Genomic DNA, 21534 nt, shown 5'->3' with positions numbered 1-21534 from the left:
CTATTCGGAAATAAATGCTTTGCAAAAGTACATTATTAAGAGGCTATTTAAATACCCTATAGCCTTATTGTCCAGCTACAGACTATATATGGCTTGGTCAGTCCTTTGTGAGATAATGCTGGTCGGGGAAGATGATATAGACATGAAGAGTTGAAAGGAGATACAGTAAGATGGTGGCTGTGATGGCCACAGAAAAGTATCATCTGTGCTCAGGGTAGAGCCAGCGAACTGAAAGAAAGAGAGGTAGAGGGAGCTAAGAAGCTGTTAATTATCCAAGCAGGCTTCTAACTGGGAATAACTTTTGGAGATAATTCCAAAACAAAGCCCTCAGGATGAAACTATGGTTGGCATTCAAGATGAACAAGCATTGGAAATAGGGAGGAAAGGTTAGATATGTAAGGAATTCCATCTGTGTCATTTGATCCATGGGAATAGACAGGGGGGAATTAAAACAGAGAACTAAACATGAGGCTGAAATGGGTGACCAGAGAAGTTAAAAGATACTTTAAAATATGTTACAAAATCAGCAGCAACAGTTAGGATTTGAAGAACCAGTTGATGACCATTAGAACCATCCTGTTTGTCCTAGTATCTGTCAGCCTGATACCTTAGAACATATTGTTTTACAACAACACCAAACTTCAATCAAATGTAGTGAAAATAGGCTGGGCCTGCCGGCTTACATTTGTAGTCCCAGCACTGTGGGAGGCAGAGGCAGTGGCTCGCTTGAGCCTGGGAATCTGAGACCAGTCTGGGCAACACGGTGAAACCCTGTCTCTACAAAAAATACAAAAACATTAGCCGGGTGTGATGGTGCACCCTTGTAGTTTCAGCTACTAGGGAGACTGAGGTGGGAAGATTGCTTGAGGTAGAGGGTGCAGATTGTGTCGCTGCACTTCAGCCTGGGTAACAGAGGAGAGACCCTGTCTCAAAAAAAAAAATCAAAAAAAGTAGTGAAAATAGTGTGCTTTAGTCACTGACACTAGAGAAGAGAACAGGAATATCCACTTCAAGACTTACTGATGCATCTGGTTATGTGTTCCAATTAATTATAGAAATTTTATGTAACTTGGTTTGTAAAAACTTTAAGTATCACTTCTGAATTATGTTGAGTAATACAGAAATTAATATTAAACCATAAGTGTTTAACATAGTTTTAAAACTTTTTTTGCTGAAGACCCCTTAAAAGAATTCTGAGAAACTATGTACTTCCTTTTAAATCAACATTTAAAAGTTACATTTAAATAATTGCAAAGAATATAATTTCCAGTGTATTGTAAATACCAACATTTTAGCATTTTTTGTTATATGAATGCTCCTTAGAAAACCTCTGCTCCTGTTTAATGGATGCAAAATTATCTTTTCTCCCTCTGAGAATTGCATTGTATGTGTTTCTCCCAGTGCCTATTTTTCTCTACGTGTTTTATAGTCTCTTATTTGCATGAGACTTCCCCACCAATCTCTAGTTATCCAGCGATACTCAGTCTTACTCAGACTAAGGACAAGCTGCCTGGAGGCTTTGAGCATACAGATGGGCTTGCTATTTTTGAACTATACAGTAATCTAGGTGGAATCCCTGATGTCATTTTTTTTGGATCTTTCCTCGTAAGCTGGTAAAATTCACTCAAGACTCTTCCAATCTCCTGCAGGAAGAGTAAGGTTTGGCTGCTAGCATGCTGGGAACCAAATGAAAAGAGAGGGCTGGGGAAATCTCCCTTCATCATTTAGTAAGCACGTAGTCATCCAATCCCCATGCTTTGGGAAAGATATCCATGTCCTAGACATAGATTAGGGTTTCCCAGTCCAGAGATATTTATTTTCCCCTCTTTAGAGAACAAACTTCCAGTCTACTGCCAGGACAGGGATGGAGCAGTTACCCGCTGAGTAAGAGAACAGATTTAGAGAAATAATAGCTTTTCAAACAGGCCTTTTCATTTAAGCCCCTTCATCCCCTGAGACAGCTGATACTGCCAATTCCTGAGAATTGAGGATTCAATGACATAAATCAGGTTGGCTTTCATTTCCCCACTGCTGACTGACGCTTTAGCCTTTTTGGGTCTACTAAGTCCATGATCACTTCTCCACCTGCTTTCCAGCTTTCAAAATGTTGCTGACATTGTCTCCTTCCTCTCTATTGTCCTCACCCTTATGTGTCCATGCTTTAAAAAAAAAGTTCCTTTATTACAGTTTTAGTAGAGTTCCAGGAGAGAGCAAAAATCTGTCACCTTAATCTGAAACTCACATAGCCCTGTTAATAAGAGGAGTTTCAACCTGACAAAGCCTTCAGAAACTGAAGATGTATTTGGTACATTTAACCAGTTGCATGTTATCATCTTACAAGAAAAAACAAAAAGGGAAAAGAAACTGTATCTTCTTTGGTTAATTTTAAACCGGTAATAAAAAGTATACTCTGCTGGAGGGCTTAAAACTTGGAATTAGTACTTTTTCAGCTACTAAAATCTTGGATAAACTGAATGGAATGATCTATGTTCACAGCATCGTACACTCATTGCATTGTGTTAAATGATGAGATCTATTTAAAAATAAACAAAGTGTTTCAGAGTAGGTAACTGTAAAGTTTACATTGATAATCCCAAACTGTAAAGTGACATTTTGAAAAAATATCACCTCTTCACTGACTGTTCTTCAGACTGCAGCATTATTCCAATTTGATAATGTTCTTCTTGACTGTCACTGCTTGTCTTAATTAATCCTGGCACTTCTGCTCAATCACCATTTCTCTTTTTTTCTTTTGCTTTTGTAGAGACGGGGTTTTTGCCATATTGACCAAGCTAGTCTTGAAATCCTGAGTGCAGGCAATCCTCCTGCTGCGGCCTCCCAAAGTGCTGGGATTACAGGCATTAAAAACAATTAAAAAAATTTTTTTTGAGATGGAGTCTCACTCTGTCACCCACGCTGGAGTGCAGTGGTGCAATTTTGGCTCACTGCAACATCTGCCTCCATGTTCAAGCAATTCTCCTACCTGAGCCTCCTGAGTAGCTGGGCTTACAGGCACGTGCCACCACGCCTGGCTAATTTTTATATTTTTAGTAGAGAGAGGATTTCACTATGTTGGCCAGGCTGGTCTTGAACTCCTGACTTCAAGCAATCCACCTTGGCCTCCCAAAGTGCTGGGTTTACAGGCGTGAGCCACTACACACAGCCTGTTTGTTTTGAGACAGGGTCTCGCTCAGTTGCCCAAGCTGGAGTGCAGTGGTATGATCGTGACTCCTTGCAGCCTCATACTCCTGGGCTCAAGTGATCCTCCTACCTCAGCCTATTGAGTAGCTAGGACTACAGGAAATTGCCACCATAACTGGCTACATTTTTTATTTTTTATAGAGACAAGGGTCTCCCTATGTTGCCCTGGCTGGACTTGAACTCTTAGGCTCAAGCAATCCTCCCACCTTGGCCTTCTAAAATGCTGGGATTACAGGTGTGAGCCAACATGCCTGGCCACATTTCTCAGTTGTGATATGACAAGGATTTGGCTTTTCTCTCTTCTAAAAGGTAAATCTATCAATAATATGCAGTTGTATGTAATCATTCTTTCATTTAACAGTTATGTATTGAGTATGGCAGGTCCCATTCTAGGAATTAGGAATAAAGAAAGGAAAAAAACAAGCCCCAGCTTTCATACAGCCTGCACTCTAGTGGGGATGAAAGACAATAAACAAGTCAGATGGAGCTGTGCATTATAAAGAAAATCAAGCCTATGGGTATACAGAGTAACAGAGTGATGTGGGGACATGTTAGTTATATAAGGTGAGCAGAGGTTTCTATTAAAAGGGGACATATGAACAGAGACATAAGGATATTTGTGGCATGTGTATCCTAAAGAGAATATAACAAACATAAAGGTCCTAAGAAGGAACACGCTTGGCCTGCTGAAGAAAGTGCAAAGAGACCAGTGGTGTGGGAAGAGAGTAAGCTTTGTTTCTTACCAAATGTTTACAATTTTTGCCGTGGTTTACTCTTCACAAGATTTAAATTCTTTAAAAGCCTTTAGATTTGAACAGATTAAGAGATTCTAACTTATCAGAAAGGCTGAGATTGTTTCAAGTCTAGGGGTAAGTGGGAGTGTTGCTGAATAAGGTAATAATTTGCTGTAATAAGTATTTTGGCTGAATATAGGCTTATAAACAATCTAAATTACAGATATATTACCTAGTTTTGAGAAAGAGAAGGTGGAATAGTTGGAAGATTTAAGAGTCAGATCTGGTTTTGAGTCTTGGCTCTACACTACTTGCCAGAAGTAATACCGAGTCATAGTTGTAGGTGTTAGGACATATATACCCTTTTACTCTTTTATTCTAATTTTATAATGTAAAAGTAGCACAGTGGTTATGGGGAAAAGAATACTGGTTTGGGAGCCAGAAATCTTGAGTTAAACAACTTTGCTGTCACTTATTAAATGTGTGCCCTTAGGCAAGGCACTTAAAAGCCTCAATTTCCTTATTTGTAAAAAGAAAATAAAAAGATCTACTTCATAACATTATAAAGATTAAATGATATAATAATCTATGCAAGTGAAAGCCATTTGTAAAAACAAAATAATTAAGATCACACCTATTTTTAAACTTCTCACAGAGCTTTCAAATTTATATTTTGCTGAGTTTATAATTTTCATCTAAGTGCTTTCAATTTATTTAATTTTACTTTTTAATTTACCTATTCATTTACACTTAAGAGTTCCATGCAAAATTTAAAATTTATCCTTCAAAGTCAGTTCACCATATTAGCTTATGATAAACTTTGTAAAATAACTCTTTATCTTTAAATTGCATAGCAAAATTCAACAGATATGAACTCACTTTGAAATCCTCAAAAAGCATCAGAATGTAGATTTTTTCACTTTATTAACTGACCATTTTGCAACAAAAAATATGGGCACTTGGAGAAAATGATTTAAAAAAGTAACTAATTAACTGTTTTGTTTACTTCAACAACCATTAACAACTTTTTGGCAGGTTTTTGCCGTCTCTGTCTTCTGAACCTTTATTGCTTTGCCAAATTACTGAGTGCTGAACTAAATTTGCAGTCATGTATTTATTATCAAATACTTGATATATGTTCTGAAGGCTGCACTAGACAGAGACATTTATTTTTTAGTATCATATTATTTACTAGCCATTAGTTAGCATCCTTATATTCCTTGACAGTAATTTAAAATGCAATTCAAAAGAATAGCAGCCAAAACCTTTAAAACATCCTCAATGGTTTTCAAAAATAATTTACAAGACATTTAATAGAATGGAACTTACTCCATGCCCTGTGCAGTCTGTCGTGCAATATCAATAAGTTTGATCATCTCAAATTTGGTCTCAATGATATGGAGATGGTGATACAAGCTGGAGCCCTCACACCACTGGGTAACAATAGCCAGTTGTGGCTTTGTGGAATAGCCCATGAAGAGTAGAATATTCACGTGTCGTGTTTTCCTGTACAAAGAAACGTGACAGTAAATGTTAAATGTCGACAAATTTTAGCAGTTCTTACAAAAGAGAACCAAAGTAGTCTACCTATTGGAAAAATGTTGTCAGAAAAAGATTTTTTTTTTCTCTCTTAGATGGTGTCTCGCTCTGTTGCCAGGCTGGAGTGCAGTGGCGCTATCTCAGCTCACTGCAACCTCTGCCTCCCTGGTTCAAGTGATTCTCCTGCCTCAGCCTCCTGAGTAGCTGGGATTACAGGTGCCTGCCACCACGCCTGGCTGATGTTTATATTTTTAGTAGAGACGGGGTTTCACCATGTTGGCCAGGATGGTCTTGATCTCCTGACCTTGTGATCTGCCCGCCTTGGCCTCCCAAAGTGCTGAGATTACAGGCGTGAGCCACAGCGCCGGCCAGTATTTTTTTTAAAAAAGCAACAAAAGGATAAATTTAGAAGAGACTGGGAATTGCAAAGTCTAACCTCCTACCTTATGCAGAAATATCTTTTTAAATATATCTGACAGGCAACTAGAGGTTGCTTAAATATCTTTAATTATGGGAAGTTCATCACTGAGTATGCAGCTGACTCCCATATCTTTATGTAAGTTCTGGTATTAGAAAGTTTCCAAATGTTGAGACAAAATCATTTTCCTACAACTTTCACCTCTGGCTTGCTTCCCTGGTCTGCTCTCTGGAATAACTTTTTTCCTGCACTCTGGAATAACTTTGCACTCTCTTGAACAAAACAGACTTGTCTGAACTAAATATCCTCAGTTCCGTTGAGTATTTTTCCCCGTAACACCTACACAATCTTCCCTATTTAGGTGGTCCTCGCTGGACATACTCTAGTTTGTCAATGTTTCTAAAGTTCCAGAGCTCACGACTAAATACAATCTCTAAATGGACTCTGATAAGCTTAAAAACTGGAGAGTATTCTTTTCATAAGTAGAACTTTTACTTTACATTATAAGAATATTGGCCGGGCGCGGTGGCTCACGCCTGTAATCCCAGCACTTTGGGAGGCCGAGGCGGGTGGATCACGAGGTCAAGAGATCGAGACCATCCTGGTTAACATGGTGAAACCCTGTCTGTACTAATACAAAAAATTAGCTGGGCATGGTGGCGCGTGCCTATAATCCCAGCTACTCAGGAGGCTGAGGCAGGAGAACTGCCTTAACCCAGGAGGTGGAGGTTGCGGTGAGCCGAGATCGCGCCATTGCACTCCAGCCTGAGTAATGAGTGAAAATCCGTCTCAAAAAAAAAAAAAAAAAAGAATATTATACTTCCATTAATTCAGTCTAGGATTAAGTATTCTATCATCTGTACCATATAACATTGCATACTACTTAAAATAATGTGGTTAAAGACAAAAATATACTCAGATATACTCTTTCTACAAATGTATTCATTTTGAGTAAATCTGTAAAGCTAATAGGGGCTACCACAGGGAACTAGGAGCTAATAAAAATAACTTCTTTCTCAGGAAAACAGTAATTCACACAAGCTCACCTGAGTACTCCTACTTCATTTTTGAAGGCTTGTAACTGCTGAGGTGTAGGTGCTGTCACATTCAACATTTTCACTGCCACATCACCTAAAAGGCAATTGTTATTCCAAGTGTTATTTCAATTTTTAAAATGTAAAAGTATAAAACATTCTTGGGTATTTTCACTAATTATCATAGTCCTAACTCCATACCATTATTAAATCATAAATAACTTATACTTTAGTGATCTAAACTCTATTAATTTTCTAAGGCTAAAAACTCAACTAAAAATGATATTCCTGTACTAGTATTCCAAAATGTGAATCCAAAAATTAGCTAACCTTGTTTGTTCCATGGAAATTCAGTGAAATAGATTAAGTACCCATGGTATTTTCCAAATTATTTGATAATATTAAATTACATTTACTAGGCTTAATACTTATTTATTAACTGAAACTAAAGTAATGTTGAAACTACAATTAACAGGCCCTATGGAGCTTTGCTTAAAAGTAGGAAACTATAAAACTGTTTTATCAGAGTAGTTAAATTTTTTTCAAATTTATGAATTACTTAGGATGCTTTGGATTAGGAAAATGACTAAAATTGTCACTAAGATTAAAAAAAACTTTATGTGAAACAGCTGTAACTCTCAACACTGTCAGTAGGTGTTTAAATTGGTACAACTACTTTGTAACACTGTTGGCAGCATTACTAAAACTGGACATGTGAATATCCTGTGGTCTCACAATTCTCTCCTAGGTACATACCCAGCAATGGACACATGTTCACCAAAAGACATATACTAAAAATGTTTACAGCACCAGCATCCACAAAACTGGAAAGGATCCAATTGCAATAGATGAAATAAGAAATCATGTTATAGTCACACAATGAATTACTATAAAGAGAATGAATGACCTCCAACTACACACAACAATATAGATGAATCTTATAAACACCGTTGAGTGAAAAGGACCGACACAAAGAGTACACAACTATTCAATTCCTATTGCAATCACAATGGTGGTTACCCTTGGTAGAGGGGTGACTGGCTGGAAGAGGACATAGGGGGATGTTTCTAGAGTGCTAGTAATGTTCTGCTTATTTTATTTTTTTAGAGACAGAGTCTTGCTCTGTCACCCAGGCTGGAAGGAGTACAGTAGTGTGATCATGGCTCACTGCAGTCACAGGCTCAAGCGATTCTCCCACCTCAGCCTCTTCAGTAGCTAGGACTACGTGCACGTGCCACCATGCCTAGCTAATTTACGTGCGCTTTTATGCACAGGCTGAGTATCCCTTATCTGAAATGCTTGGGACCAGAAGTGTCTCAAATTTCAAATTTTTTCTGATTTTGGAATCTTTTGATTATACTTACCAGTTTAGCATCCTTAATTCAAATCTGAAATCCTCCAGAAGCATTTCCTTTGAGCATGATGTCAATGCTCAGAAAGTTTTGGATTTTGGAGCATTTCGGGTTTTGGATTTTGGATTAAAGACACTCAGCCTGGCCAGGCATGGTGGCTCATGTCTGTAATTCCAGTACTTTCAAAGGCCGAGGCAGGTGGATCACCTGAGGTCAAGAGTTTGAGAGCAGCCTGGCCAATATGGCAAAACCTCATCTCTACTAAAAATGCAAAAAATTAGCCAGGCATGGTTGTGTGTGCCTGTAATCTCAGCTACCTGGGAAGCTGAGGTAGGAGAACTACTTGAACCTGGGAGGCAGGGGTTGCAGTGCACTGAGATCATGCTACTGCACTCCAGCCTGGGTGACAGAGTGAAGGGAAGAAAGAAAGAGAGAGGGAGGGAGGGAGGAAGAGAGAGAGGGAAGGAAAGAAACTCAACTTGTATGTATATTAAATTTTAATACGTTAAATCAACACTGATTTTTCTCAGAGTAATACAGTGCTTATTCTATTGTTTGTATCCTAAAATACTGCACAGCACTTAAATGTTTAAAGACATTTTGAAGGTATAAAAAAATTCCCTTAAAAGTGACATTATACTAAGGTATATCTTATTAGGCTTTTACCTGAATGCAGTGTGAGTATTTATGAGTATCTGTGAAAGACAGCTTAAGAAGACACATACTAAAATACTGTCATATAAAAAATTGTTATATATTTCCATGAGCTCCATAATATGGCATATTATACATACTGCTTTGTAAAATTTCATATACCAAAGACACCTTTCTATATATCAATAAATAGCTCTACTATGCCATTTTCTTTATCAATAAAGACACCTTTCTATATCAATAAATAGCCCTACTAATGCCATTTTAACTCCTACATAATCATATATAAAGGTATCAATTTATCCAATTCTCTATTAGTTGGAAACATGTTCATTTTTATTTTTCACTAATATTAAATCTTTAATGAAAATATGTTCATTACTCTGAATATAATCCAATTTAAAAAGCTTTTGTGTCCAACTGAGAGGCAAATAATGATTTCTATTTTTTGAATTTGCAATTTTTTGTTAACTAGTGAGGCTGAACATTTTATATATGTTTACTGGTCACTTATATTTCTCCCTTTAGTAAGTACATTTTTTGTTGTTGTTAAGACAGAATCTCACTCTGTTGCCAGGCTGGAGTGCAGTGGTGCGCGATCTTGGCTCACTGCAACCTCTGCTTCCCAGGTTCAAGTGATTCTCCTGCCTCAGCCTCCCAAGTAGCTGGGACTACAGATGCTTGATACCATGACCAGTTAATTTTTGTATTTTTATTAGAGATGGGGTTTCACCATGTTGCCCAGGCTGGTCTTGAATTCCTGACCTCAGGTGATCTGCCCACCTCGGCCTCCCAAAGTGCTGGGATTACAGGTGTGAGTCACTGCGCCTGGCCAGGAGGTACATTTTTAATATGTTTACTTGTGATAATACAGATAATCAGCTGAAAGACTTCTAAAAGAAAAAAAAATCCTTTTGAGGACTAGCTAACCTGGAGGATTTCCTTTTTAAAAATTATTACTGTAATATAAAAATAGGAGTCCTGATTGCTGTGAACAGTTTTTATTTCCCATAATTTTTGTTAGAAACATTGGGAGGATTCCTGAATCTAATCAAAATAGCTTATTGATGCAAACAGTGAATATTTCCTTTGATTTTTTTTTTTTTTTTTTTACAAAATAAAAGTTGTTTAACACATCCTATTATGATTTGTCACAATGTCACCATATTACATACATACCATGCCACTTTCCCTTGTAGACTGTTCCAAATGATCCAGATCCAATTCTTTGTCCCACTGTAATCTGCCCATCAGGAATCTCCCAATCATCACTCGAGTCCCGTCTACCAAGTGTTTTCTTGATAAAAATAGTAAAAAAATCAAGTCAAACCAAACAAAAAAAGAAAAACTTGTTTCACCCTAAGTACATTGCCTTATGCATGACAGGGATATAGGGAGAGATACCCTTAAAAAAAAAACATTCTGGAGGAACAATAGTTAAAAGTATGACTCTTAAAATACAAAACTTAAATTTAAGATTGAAGTCAGTATTAGTTTGGAAACAATTTATTAAAAAATAGAAATTATTTATGGGGTATAAGCAGGAATGTATATTACTGAAATAAGTAAAATGTTTTTATCATCTGGAAGACTTTAAGAAGCAAGTTAAGTGCTGCTATATTTGTAAATAGTTTTGACTCCAAATAAAAAAATTTAAGTTAACCTACAGTAACTATTGACAATTTATCTAAGTACTCTTTTTCAATCAGTGCTAAACGTCTTCATGTGTCTTATCTAATTCAGTCTTTACAAAAAAAAAAAATCAACCTATAAAATTACTTTGGTAGGCTAAAAGATCCACTTATTCAACAATTAGCAATACTGTGGCTAAAAACTATTCATTTTTTAATTTTATTTTTTATTTTACTTTAAATTCTGGGATATATGTGCAGAACATGCAGGTTTGTTACACAGGTATACATGTGCCGTGGTGAATTTATTTTGCAACAGAAGGGAAGAATGTCTTTCAGTAGATATCTGAATTCTGGAGTAGCCTTTTCATGCCTTCTAATACTAGCTTTCTCTCTAACACTACTGTTACTCTTCCAAAACTGCCTTTTACTAAATTATATTACAGATGAGAGCAAAAAGCAGTCCTGTGGAAATATGCTTTAAGCAAAAAACTATCAGCTCTTAAATTTATTTGATTATGGGAATTCTGTGTCACATATGGACATAATATATCTAAAGGATAATATTACATTTGGCTATGACTTCTAAGAAGAAAGAACCTAGAGAAAAAAAGACATCATATACTCACCATTCGATTCCTGTCTTCTGAGGATGAAGATGACTTCCTTTCTCGCTGAGGTCCTGGAGATTTCTGTAAGGCTTTCACGTTAGTGAGTGAGCCAGGTAATGAGGCAGGGGGTGTGGCAGACAAACCTGTGGTTGATCCTAAATTAGTGAAAAGAAAAATTTATTCATTAAGGAGGAGCAAGTATGTTAATTTATCAGGGGCAGAAGGTGGGGTATATTTAGACTTAATTTTGAAATCTACTGCATGTTTAAATATAGACCTTTAGGAAAGGATAGGCCAAAAAGGGATCTCATTTGGTGATTAGAACTATAATTTCTTTTAGTTTTCTGGCCAATTTAATGACCTTTAAGATATCTGATGATAGACACATACTTTGTTTACTGGTACAAAGTTTAGGAGAAAAACAGTCTCTCTAAAACAAGAGAAAAATACCAAAAAAAAAAAAAAAATTCCCAAGTTTGTTTCTTTGATAAAAAAATCAAAAAGTAAAATCAATGTAAAAGCCTATATAACAAGTAAACTTTTAATTATTTAATATTACTCAACAGCCAATCAATATTAAAAAAAACCAAAACCCCAAATGAAAACATTTTCTAATAATGGCCATAATGTTGAAAATATCTGGCTTATTCATGAACCACAAAATTCCAATACAATCCTAAACTACGTGCTCTACTATTTAAGAGATATTGGTCAGTATCATTGGTTCCTGGAGGCTTACACTATTAAACAAAGATTATTTGTTACCTACAAAACAAAGTTAACGTAAATAAGGCCAAGCATATTTCTCAAGACTTTCTGAAAAATCTCTGCCTTTGTAAGTGAGAGCTTTGTAAGTGCGTGCTATGGCCTCTCAGCCAAGTTATTATAAATACAAATATTCTATAGGTTGAGTGAGCCTGAGGAGTATACTCTTTGGAAGTGATCTCAGTTGGCAGGGTTGCATACCTTTCTCATGGCAAACATCCTGAGTTAAGGTATAGTAGCACCTGGATCAGGGCAGTGACTCTTACTGAGGCCTGAGTACAGCTGAGTAGGACTGAGATGTCCAGGTAATAGTTCTATACACAGAACAATAAAATGACCTCAAGAAAATGTTTTTTAAAAAATAATTGCTACTCTTAAGGAAAAAAAGGGCCATTATCTTTTATCTTTCAGCTAACAAGGGTACCAATAACCACATTTTAAATGTTGAATCTGTAGAAAAAATTTTAAATATTATTACATCATATTGTATCACCATGTGGAATTTTCATGATCTCATATGTAATTTTCTGAAATAAAATGGTACCCAGAATATCTATTAAGTAGAACACAATCCATTTTCTACCTTCCATTGATAATTTTCAACATTATAAAGCCTTAACTGCTTGAGGTTTCACAGTTATGATCTACCAGGTAGTTTTATGTATTACTTAATTTAATTGTATTACTCACTAATGTATGACTTCCATCCCATTCTATGGATTTTCTGAGAAACAGCAGGGCTGAGAGAGCAAAAATCTAAGGCATCATTACTACATTCAGAATAAATAACAGATACTAACTAGCAAGAGTCAGTAATTATAAATCTTTAAAAATATTTATAGCAAGACATTTGTCCCAATTTTGACTTAGGTTTTTCTTTTTGAGACAGAGTCTCACTAGGTCATCAGGCTAGAGTGCAGTGGCGCAATCTTGGCTCACTGCAACCTCTGCCTCCCAGGTTCAAGCAATTCTCCAGCCTCAGCCTCCAAAGGAGCTGGGATTACAGGCACCCGCCACCATGCCTGGCTAATTTTTTTTTGTATTTTTGTAGAGATGGGGTTTCACCAGGTTGGCCAGGCTGGTCTCGAACTCCCGATCTCAGGTGATCTGCCAGCCTCAGCCTCTCAAAGTGCTAGGATTATAGGTGTGAGTCACTGCACCCAGCCTGACTTAAGTTTTTATAAATCAGTTTAACTACTAAATAAAACATGGCAAGATGAAATGGGAGAATGAAATTATACTGTAAACTTTCTTCTTTTAGGACATAATTAAAGAATAAATCTTCAAATTTCTGAAGTACACTAAAATATCTAAAATATGTTATAAATCTTTTTTTTTTTTTTTTAAACAGCTCCCTACCTTTGACAAAAATATATACATCCCATATTGGGGGAAAGAAAAACCCAAAAAACACTACTGGTATTACAGAATCTCAAAAAAGGCCAAAAGCCTAAAAAAATCTCATAACAGAAGTTTCCATTGACATTTTAATTTTTTTAAAATCACAAAAATTATTAACAAATATTAAGTCATCAAGAATAATCACTTAAATGCATTAAAATCAAAGGAATGCAGTAAGCTCTTCCCCACCCACCTTATTTATTCCCACCCACTAAGTTTAAGAAATTATCAAGACCAAGAAGTAATAAAATAACAAAAAATAAGATGGAAATCTCAGGTCAGTATTTTCTTGTTTTAAAAAATTTATGACAGACAGCATACAGAAAGCTTGTGGCAGTGAGTATGTGTGAGAAGCACATTCAGAGCATTCCAGCCAGGCCAAGCAGAAATTTAGTACTGAAAACTTTCACACTTACAAACACACGCTGTGAGGGTGAGGCACAAACAGCATCTGTAGTTTTATGTTTAGTTTGCTTTGGGTGAAAACAAGAAAGAAGAGCCCAACTACCTCTGAACACTGGGCCAGGCTCAAAATCAAACACTATTTCACTGGGGACAGAATGTAGGAGGGGACTGGGAGTCCGGGATTGGTATTTCCGAAGACAGCGCATCAGCTGGTTCAAAGGGGCTGTTAGAAGAGAAAGAGAGGGGCAGGCAAACACAGGAAGACAGACACACAGAAGAAATGAAAGAAGTCATGGGGAATAAACAAGATGAATCGAAGCCTGCTTCATAAAATAATTCTGGACCAAAAAAATCTGCTCATTTTTACAAAATCCCAATGATTTTTTTTTAAAGTGATTCATGAAAAGGACAAGAAATGCCACTTGATTTTAGGTACTAAGCAGGCTGTGTTTAGGACTAAGTTAATTTTGTGATGCTAACATGATGGCAACATTTAAATGCTGGATGTATTAGGAGGCAAAATTATCAAAAGCCACAGCTATTAAGACATATGAAAGTCAAACTGGCAGCAACATTAATTGGCAGGTTCATGAAAAAAACAAACAGGAAAAAAAAAAGCTTGTGTAACTATGTGCTATCATCAATACCAAGTCCAGAGTATAGAATGCAGGCTTATTATTATTTTGGTTGCTTCATGGGTATACAGAAACATAACAAAAGAAGGTTTATAACAACGTTTACTCAATATAAAATATTGTTGAGTCTGGGCTTAGATATTTTGAAGATAAGGTTACAGTTAAGAGATCAACTCTAAGCATGATAAGCAGTTATTACATGTCTTCCTTACTACACAAAAGACAGCAGAGAAGTTAAGTATAAAGGACCTCCTAAGAAAACTTCAAGATAGTCTCAAATATCACCTCTTATAAAACATTATATAGGGGTATTGCTTACAAAAAGTATTTTCTTAAGCAATGTTGTCTTATGTGCTAGAGTGAATAATAGATGAAAATTTGGTTAGAAATCTAAATTTAGTTTCTCATTTGCTTATTTACTGAACTAATAAGAGGGCAAATGGGCTTTGCCATTATGGGTCTGTTCTATAAAATGTACATTTAAAACACTTCCAGAAAGTTGAAAGGAAGTGGTGGTTGATAATGTCTCACAAACCCCTCTTCAGAATGACTTAGCAAAGTAAAGTTTTATCTGATTCTAAGCTCAGTCTTTAAGTATCGGTGGAGCCTCACAAAGGAAATTTATCAACAATAGCTTTGGAGATGGTTAGAAGGATCTCTCCTTGGTAAGATATTTTAAAACTATAGTCTATGGCCATACCATCCTGAGGGTACCCGATCTTGTCTGATATCAGAAGATATTTTAAAATGTAGATAGTACATTTAAGACTTCCTTTTATGTCCATCTTCTCTACTCATGTTATAAATTAGTTAACATTTTATTAAAGATAAATGACAAATACTATTGAAAAACAAAAAAAATTTTGGGTTTCTCTACACATTTTTCTCTGTGTCTGTGTTTCATGAAAGAGGCAAGTATAAAGGAGATAAGCAGCAAAGCAATTGCATTTTCCCTGAGTTTTAAAAAAAAATTGAAATCACTACTTACCTCCATCACCACGAAATCCTTGGTCTCTAATCAAGTCCTACAAATAAATAGTAATGTATATTTATTCAAAGCATATAGTCAGGAAGCAGTGGTAACACTGAATTTTCCACTAACATTAACAGAATTATTTTAATAATTACCACAACATGTCTTATAACTACTACATAAAACAATTTGGACTTACCTAGTAAACATAAAATCTAAATTTTGAAGCACTTGCCAATGTAAATCTATAATGAAAGAATTATTAGTCCTGATCAAATCTTGAAATCCATTTCAGGCCATTCAAAACCAATGGCTTCCATTATCCTCAGCAAATTAACGCAGGAGCAGAAAACCAAATACCACGTTTTCTCACTTTAAGTGGGAGCTGAATGATGAGAACATTTGGACATGTTGGGGGGAATGACACACACTGGGGCCTGTCAGAAGGTGGGTGGTGAAAGGAGGGACAGCATGAGAAAGAAGAGCTAATGGATGCTGTGCTTCATACCTAGGTAATGGAATGATCTGTGCAGCAAACTGCCGTGGCCCACATTGACCTATGTAACAAACCTGCACATCCTGCACATGTACCCTGAACTTTGGAAATAAATGTTTTAAAAAATGGCTTCATCAGTCCTTAAGTTTGTCCTTTTTTTTTTGACTGAGTGGCTCTGTTGCCCAGGCTGGAGTACAGTGACATGATGTCGGCTTGTTGCAACCTCAAGTGATCCTCCTGCCTTAGTGCCATGAGTACCTGGGAACTACAGGCACATGCCACCATGCCCGGCTAATTTTTGTATTTTTTGTAGAGACGGGGTTTTACCATGTTGGTCAGGCTGGTTTCAAACTCCTGACCTCAGGTGATCTATCTACCTTGGTCTTCCAAAGTGCTGGGATTACAGGCATGGGCCACTGTGCCTGGTCACTAAAATTTGTCTTTATTATTAAAATACAGCTCTTTATGGGCCAGGCATGGTGGCTCATGCCTGTAATCCCAGCACTATGGGAGGCAGGCAGATCATGAGGTCAGGAGTTTGAGACCAGCCTGGCCAAGATGGTGAAACCCATCTCTACTAAAAATACAAAAATTAGCTGAGTATGGTGGCGAACGCCTGTAATCCTAGCTACTCAGGAGGCAAAGGCAAGAGACTTGCTTGAACCTAGGAGGCAGAGGTTGCAGTGAGCCGAGACTGTGCCACTGCACTCCAGCCTGGGTGACAGAGCAAGACTCTGTCACAGGGAAAAAAAAAAAATATATATATATATATTTGTATGTAGTATATAAATATATATTTAATATATAATTTGGCATTTATATAATATATATTAAAATATATATATATCTTGGTAATGCAATTTGGGCCTTGATAGGTAGAACTTGCATTAGCCTGTTTATTTAGTTTAACTTAAATATGAGGGATTGAATAGCCCCAAATGTCTCTAAGTAGTCTTTGCAAATAGACAACTTTTTGTTTAGAGGCTAAAGCAAATTCTTTAAAGATTTATTTCTATTATGCTCAATGTATCACATAAAGCCTTCAACATTTTCTACAGAATAATCAAATACATACCTGAAAACAAGGTGGTAGGAGTTATGTGGTTACCAACAAATAAAAATCCTAGTGATGTCATTAAATTTTCCATTCTTGAGAGCTTACAATCTCATTGGAAGTAAGATGCACACATTGGAAGATGGAAGTGAAAATCAAATAATTTAAGAATAACTGCATAAGAATATAATAAAAGAGATGCCAAAGTTTGTTGCTTAGTTGATTTGCAACTAAGTGATACGAGTGATAAGATTTTTAGGGCTATGTATGATAACTATAGGACTTGGTCACTAGTAAAGCAGTCAAAGAATTACTCTGACTTGGGGTTTGAGAGACAGATAGGCATGTAGAAAGGCAAAGCAGAGTCTCAGATGGAAGGAACTACAGGAGAAAGGCCATATCCCTTTCTTTGTTGTTGTATCAGCTCTGAAATTCCCTACAAGTATGAATTATCCAAATTTTGCTTTTTCCACTCTTACAAGTTACTGCTAGTAACAAGATAAACTTCAGATTCTTCAATTTCGAATGTGTTCTTAAAGTTCCTTGACAATCTTTTCTACTCATTCTAGGTTACGAAAGTTCTTTTAGCATTTGAAAACTGGGTATTTCAAACTTTTTTTCCACATTTTTGTAGTTTCTTCTCTTACTTATATCCCTTCCCTTCATCATATTAGAGAAAACAAAAGCTATCAAACAACTTTCCTACTCTAATATCTATGTTTACATATTAATATTAGTTATAATTTCTGCATAATAAGCAATTCAAACCACTATAGGAGGTAGACACTACTAGCCCCAGTGTTAAATAATTTGACCAACATCATACAGTCTGTAAACAGTTACAGAGCAAGCTATGTCCATCTTTAATTATTCACAGTCTCTGAGAGAATTTCCAAGTTCAAGGAATTTTATTACATCAATTATTCTCTCTTTTGTTATCTTCAACTTCTCTTCACTGGCTTCTTCCTCTCCAGTTAAAAATAAACTAATGTCTCTTACATTAAAAACAACTATTCCTTGGCTGGGCGCAGTGGCTCATGCCTGTAATCCCAATACTTTGGGAGGCAGAGGCTGAGGCTGGTGGATCACTTGAGGTCAAGAGTTCAGGACCAGCCTGGCCAACATGGCGAAACTCTGTCCCTACTAAAAATACAAAAATTGGCTGGGTGTGGTTGGCTCACGCCAGCAATCCCAGCACTTCGGGAGGCTGAGGCGGGTGGATCACCTGAGGTCGGGAGTTTAAGACCAGCCTGACCAACATGGAGAAACCCCATCTCTACCAAAATTGCAGAATTAGCTGGGTGTGGTGGTGTATGCTTGTAATCCCAGCTACTGGGGAGGCTGAGGCAGGAGAATCGCTTGAACCAGGGAGGTGGAGATTGAAGTAAGCCAAGATCGTGTCATTACAACAAGAGCAAAACTCCGTCTTAACAAAAATAAAAAATTAGCTAGGCGTGATGGCAGGAGCCTGTCATCCCAGCTACTCGAAGGTTGAGGCAGGAGAACTGCTTGAACCTGGGAGGTGGAGGTTGCAGTGAGCAGAGACTGAACCACTGCACTTCAGCCTGAGTGACAGAGCGAGACTCAGTCTCAAACAACAAACAAACAGACAAACAAAAAACAAAACCAAAAAACAGCAAAAATAAAAAAAACTGTACTTCAATCCTGCATCAAGCTATCCTCTTATGTCACTCCTTTACAGCCAAGCTTCTCAAAATTAACACTTAATCCTACTTCCTCACTTGCTGCTTTCTCCTCTTACTGGCCCTCTAAAACAGCTCTCAGTGAAGTAAAGATGACACTTCAATTGCCAAACTTAATAGTCATTTTAGTCTTTCTTTCATTTGAATCTTTTTTTTATTTTTTTGAGATAGAGTCTGGCTCTGTTGCTAGGCTACAGTGCCATGGCACTATTTTGGATCACTGTAATCTCTGCCTCCCGGGTTCAAGCGATTCTCCTGCCTCAGCTTCCTGAGTAGCTGGGACTACAGGCACAGGCCACCACACCTGGCTAATTTTTATATTTTCAGTAGAGACGGGGTTTTACCATGTTGGCCAGGATGGTCTCCATCTCTTGACTCATTTGAATCTTAATGGTGACTGATACCAACTACTTCAGTATTCTTGAAATCCCTTTTCTCCCTTTGGCTTCTGCAAAACTTTTTCTTAGTTACCTGGAGCTGTCGACTCAGGAAGAGCCAGGCCATAAAGGAGGCAGAGTCTCTGCCTGCACCTCCAATGTTAATGTTCATCAGGGTTGCATTTTCTCCCCTTTTCAATTTATAAAAGCTCTTTGAGAAATTTACATCCAAGGCTTTAACTGATATAAATATGCCAATTACTCCTAAATCTGTATCTCTATTCAAGGTTCTTACATCCAACTGCTACTAGATTTCTAAACCTGAAAGTCCCACAGGCATCTTAAAGTCAACATATCCCCCACAAAAGCTAAAATTTTTGCTTCTGCAAACCTTGTTTTCCTTTGGCATTTTCTATCTTAACAAATGGTGCTATTTACCAGAAACCTGGTCTGTAAGTTAAGTATCTATAAGCCAGACACCTGGTATTATCCGCTACTTCTCGTGTTTTTCATTCCTCTACTCTATTACAGAACAGTATAGCAGTTAAGAAAGAAAGGCCAGGTTTGAAACCCACTTCAATAATTTATCAGCAGTGTAATCTTGAGCGTATTTCTTAACCTCTGTAAATCTAATTTTCTTAACAGTAAAATAAAGATAATAGTACATAACCTATGGGTTTTTATGAGGATGGAATAAGAAAGTCTATGTAAAGCACTTAGCATAGTACCTGACATATAATAAGTACTCATAAATTGTAGCCATCTTCAACATGATTCCTACGACTCTTACCACTAATTCATTAATAATTCATAGTCTCCCTTCCCCCAACACACATTCTCTCTCAGCACCAATGCCATTATTTGAGTTTAAACCATTATCATTTCTTGTCTGAAATACTGCAAAAGTCACATTATTGACAGTCCTGCCTCTTCCCATTTTATCTATCCTCCACACTACCATCAAAGATTTTTCTAGAATACAGAGCTGATTACTTTCTCTCACACAAAATTTTTCAGATTCCCTAGCACTACTTTAGAGATTTTAGAGTAATACATGAAGCCTTTCATTGTAGATTTTACCTACCTAGTTTCACCTTCTACCATTCCCCAAGCCTTCTCCTGGACCTAACATTTCAATATCAACTATTAATTACATTCCATGTAAAGGTACTTCTATGCCTTTGCACATACTATTTCCTTAACAAATGACTTTCCTAACTCCCCTGCCTACTGTACTCTTATTTATTCATCATAATCTGGCTTAAATGTTGTGCCTTCTCTGCTCAATATTTCTAGATCCAACCAGATAGATTTTATTACCCCCTTCTCTAAACTAACTTTATACGTTTTGTAATTATCTATTTAAATGTTTGATTCAACTATTAGATTGTGACTTCCTTGAGGGCAAAGGCTGTGTGCTAATTCATAAGTAATTCCCAACTGCCTAACACAATGCATAGCCCAGAGTTATTAGTAAATCTTTTAATGGAATAATAAGTGACTGAGCATGAATGAAAATGCTATAGTTTCAACTCTTATCTTGTAATCAATGGTAAGTCACTAAAAGTTTTGGAACAAGAGAACAGATGATGCTAGAGGTGTAAAAAAAATTATTCTGACAGTTGCAGAAAGATTGGAAATGGATAGAGAGAAATCAACAGCAGAAAATCCATTTAGGAGATTAATGTAGTATATAATTCAAGTGAAAAAATATGGTTCCAAATGGTGGCAGTAATAAGTAAAAGCCAGTTTGAGATGCACATAAAAAGGTGGTATCTTATGACTGGTTATGGGAGAGGATGAAAAGGCAAGATATAAAGATGACACTCCAAATGAAGCCCTCCAAATGAATCCCAACAGACCAGGGAACAGTGGTAACAATCAGAGAAAATGGGCATAGTCTAAAAGGATGATAGTTTTCAAAGTAAAGTTGAAGGCTGCATTTTGTACAGACTGAGAAAGGCCCTAACCCAGACATATGGTTTGATTTCTTATTTCACACTCTCCTTTTCCCCATATATTTTCCTCTCCTACTCCTTTCTTCCTTTGTTTTTAGGTCTTGCTAGAGGTAAATCTTACTAGTTGAGGAAAACTAGTACTGGAAAAAAGTACTTAAAATGAACCCAATACAAATAGAGAAAAGCTTCTTAGTAAAAAGTGGGAAGAAAGTCTGATTTGCAAATATATCTTACATAACAAAATTAAAATTTATAATAGTTTTTCTTTTATATTAATATTTAATAAAACTTATAGTTCCAACTATATGCTAATTTAAAAATAAACACAGAAAAAAAATCAAGTTTTTGTTAGTCATAATGCCAAGCTTATAGCACAGATTGAAATTCTTTTTTTTTTTGGAGACAGGGTCACTGCAACCGTGACCTCTTGGGCTCAAGAAATCCTCCCACCTCAGCCTCCTGAGTAGCTGGGACCACAGGCATGCCTCATCATGCATGGCTAATTTTCTTTTTTTTTGGGTAGAAACGGGGTCTCACTATGTTGCCCAGGCTGGTCTCTAACTTCTGGGTCAAGCATTCCTCCCATCTTGGCC

At 36.7% G+C, this 21534-nt stretch overlaps 1 protein-coding gene across 4 annotated transcripts in view; it reads right to left on the bottom strand.

The window, feature by feature from the left end:
* The window catches only part of BRAF (B-Raf proto-oncogene, serine/threonine kinase), a 201031-nt gene that overhangs the window by 45342 nt on the left and 134155 nt on the right, over positions 1–21534 (bottom strand). For 3 of the 4 annotated variants that reach the window (XM_012447514.2, XM_012447512.2, XM_064372856.1), the window contains exons 9-13: positions 15369–15405; positions 11193–11329; positions 10112–10229; positions 6939–7023; positions 5265–5441 (exon numbers count right to left, since the gene is read on the bottom strand). In XM_012447514.2, the coding sequence (XP_012302937.1) occupies positions 5265–5441; positions 6939–7023; positions 10112–10229; positions 11193–11329; positions 15369–15405 (554 nt within the window). Of the gene's footprint in view, positions 1–5264; positions 5442–6938; positions 7024–10111; positions 10230–11192; positions 11330–13848; positions 13969–15368; positions 15406–21534 lie in introns of all 4 variants that reach the window. The other variant, XM_064372859.1, reaches the window with a different exon arrangement.

This window comes from Aotus nancymaae, unplaced genomic scaffold (genome assembly GCF_030222135.1).
Source record: "Aotus nancymaae isolate 86718 unplaced genomic scaffold, 86718_ANA_hifiasm-v0.15.2.pri h1tg000002l, whole genome shotgun sequence".
Classification (NCBI taxonomy): Eukaryota; Metazoa; Chordata; class Mammalia; order Primates; family Aotidae; genus Aotus; species Aotus nancymaae.
This window is presented reverse-complemented; position numbering and strand designations above follow the sequence as displayed.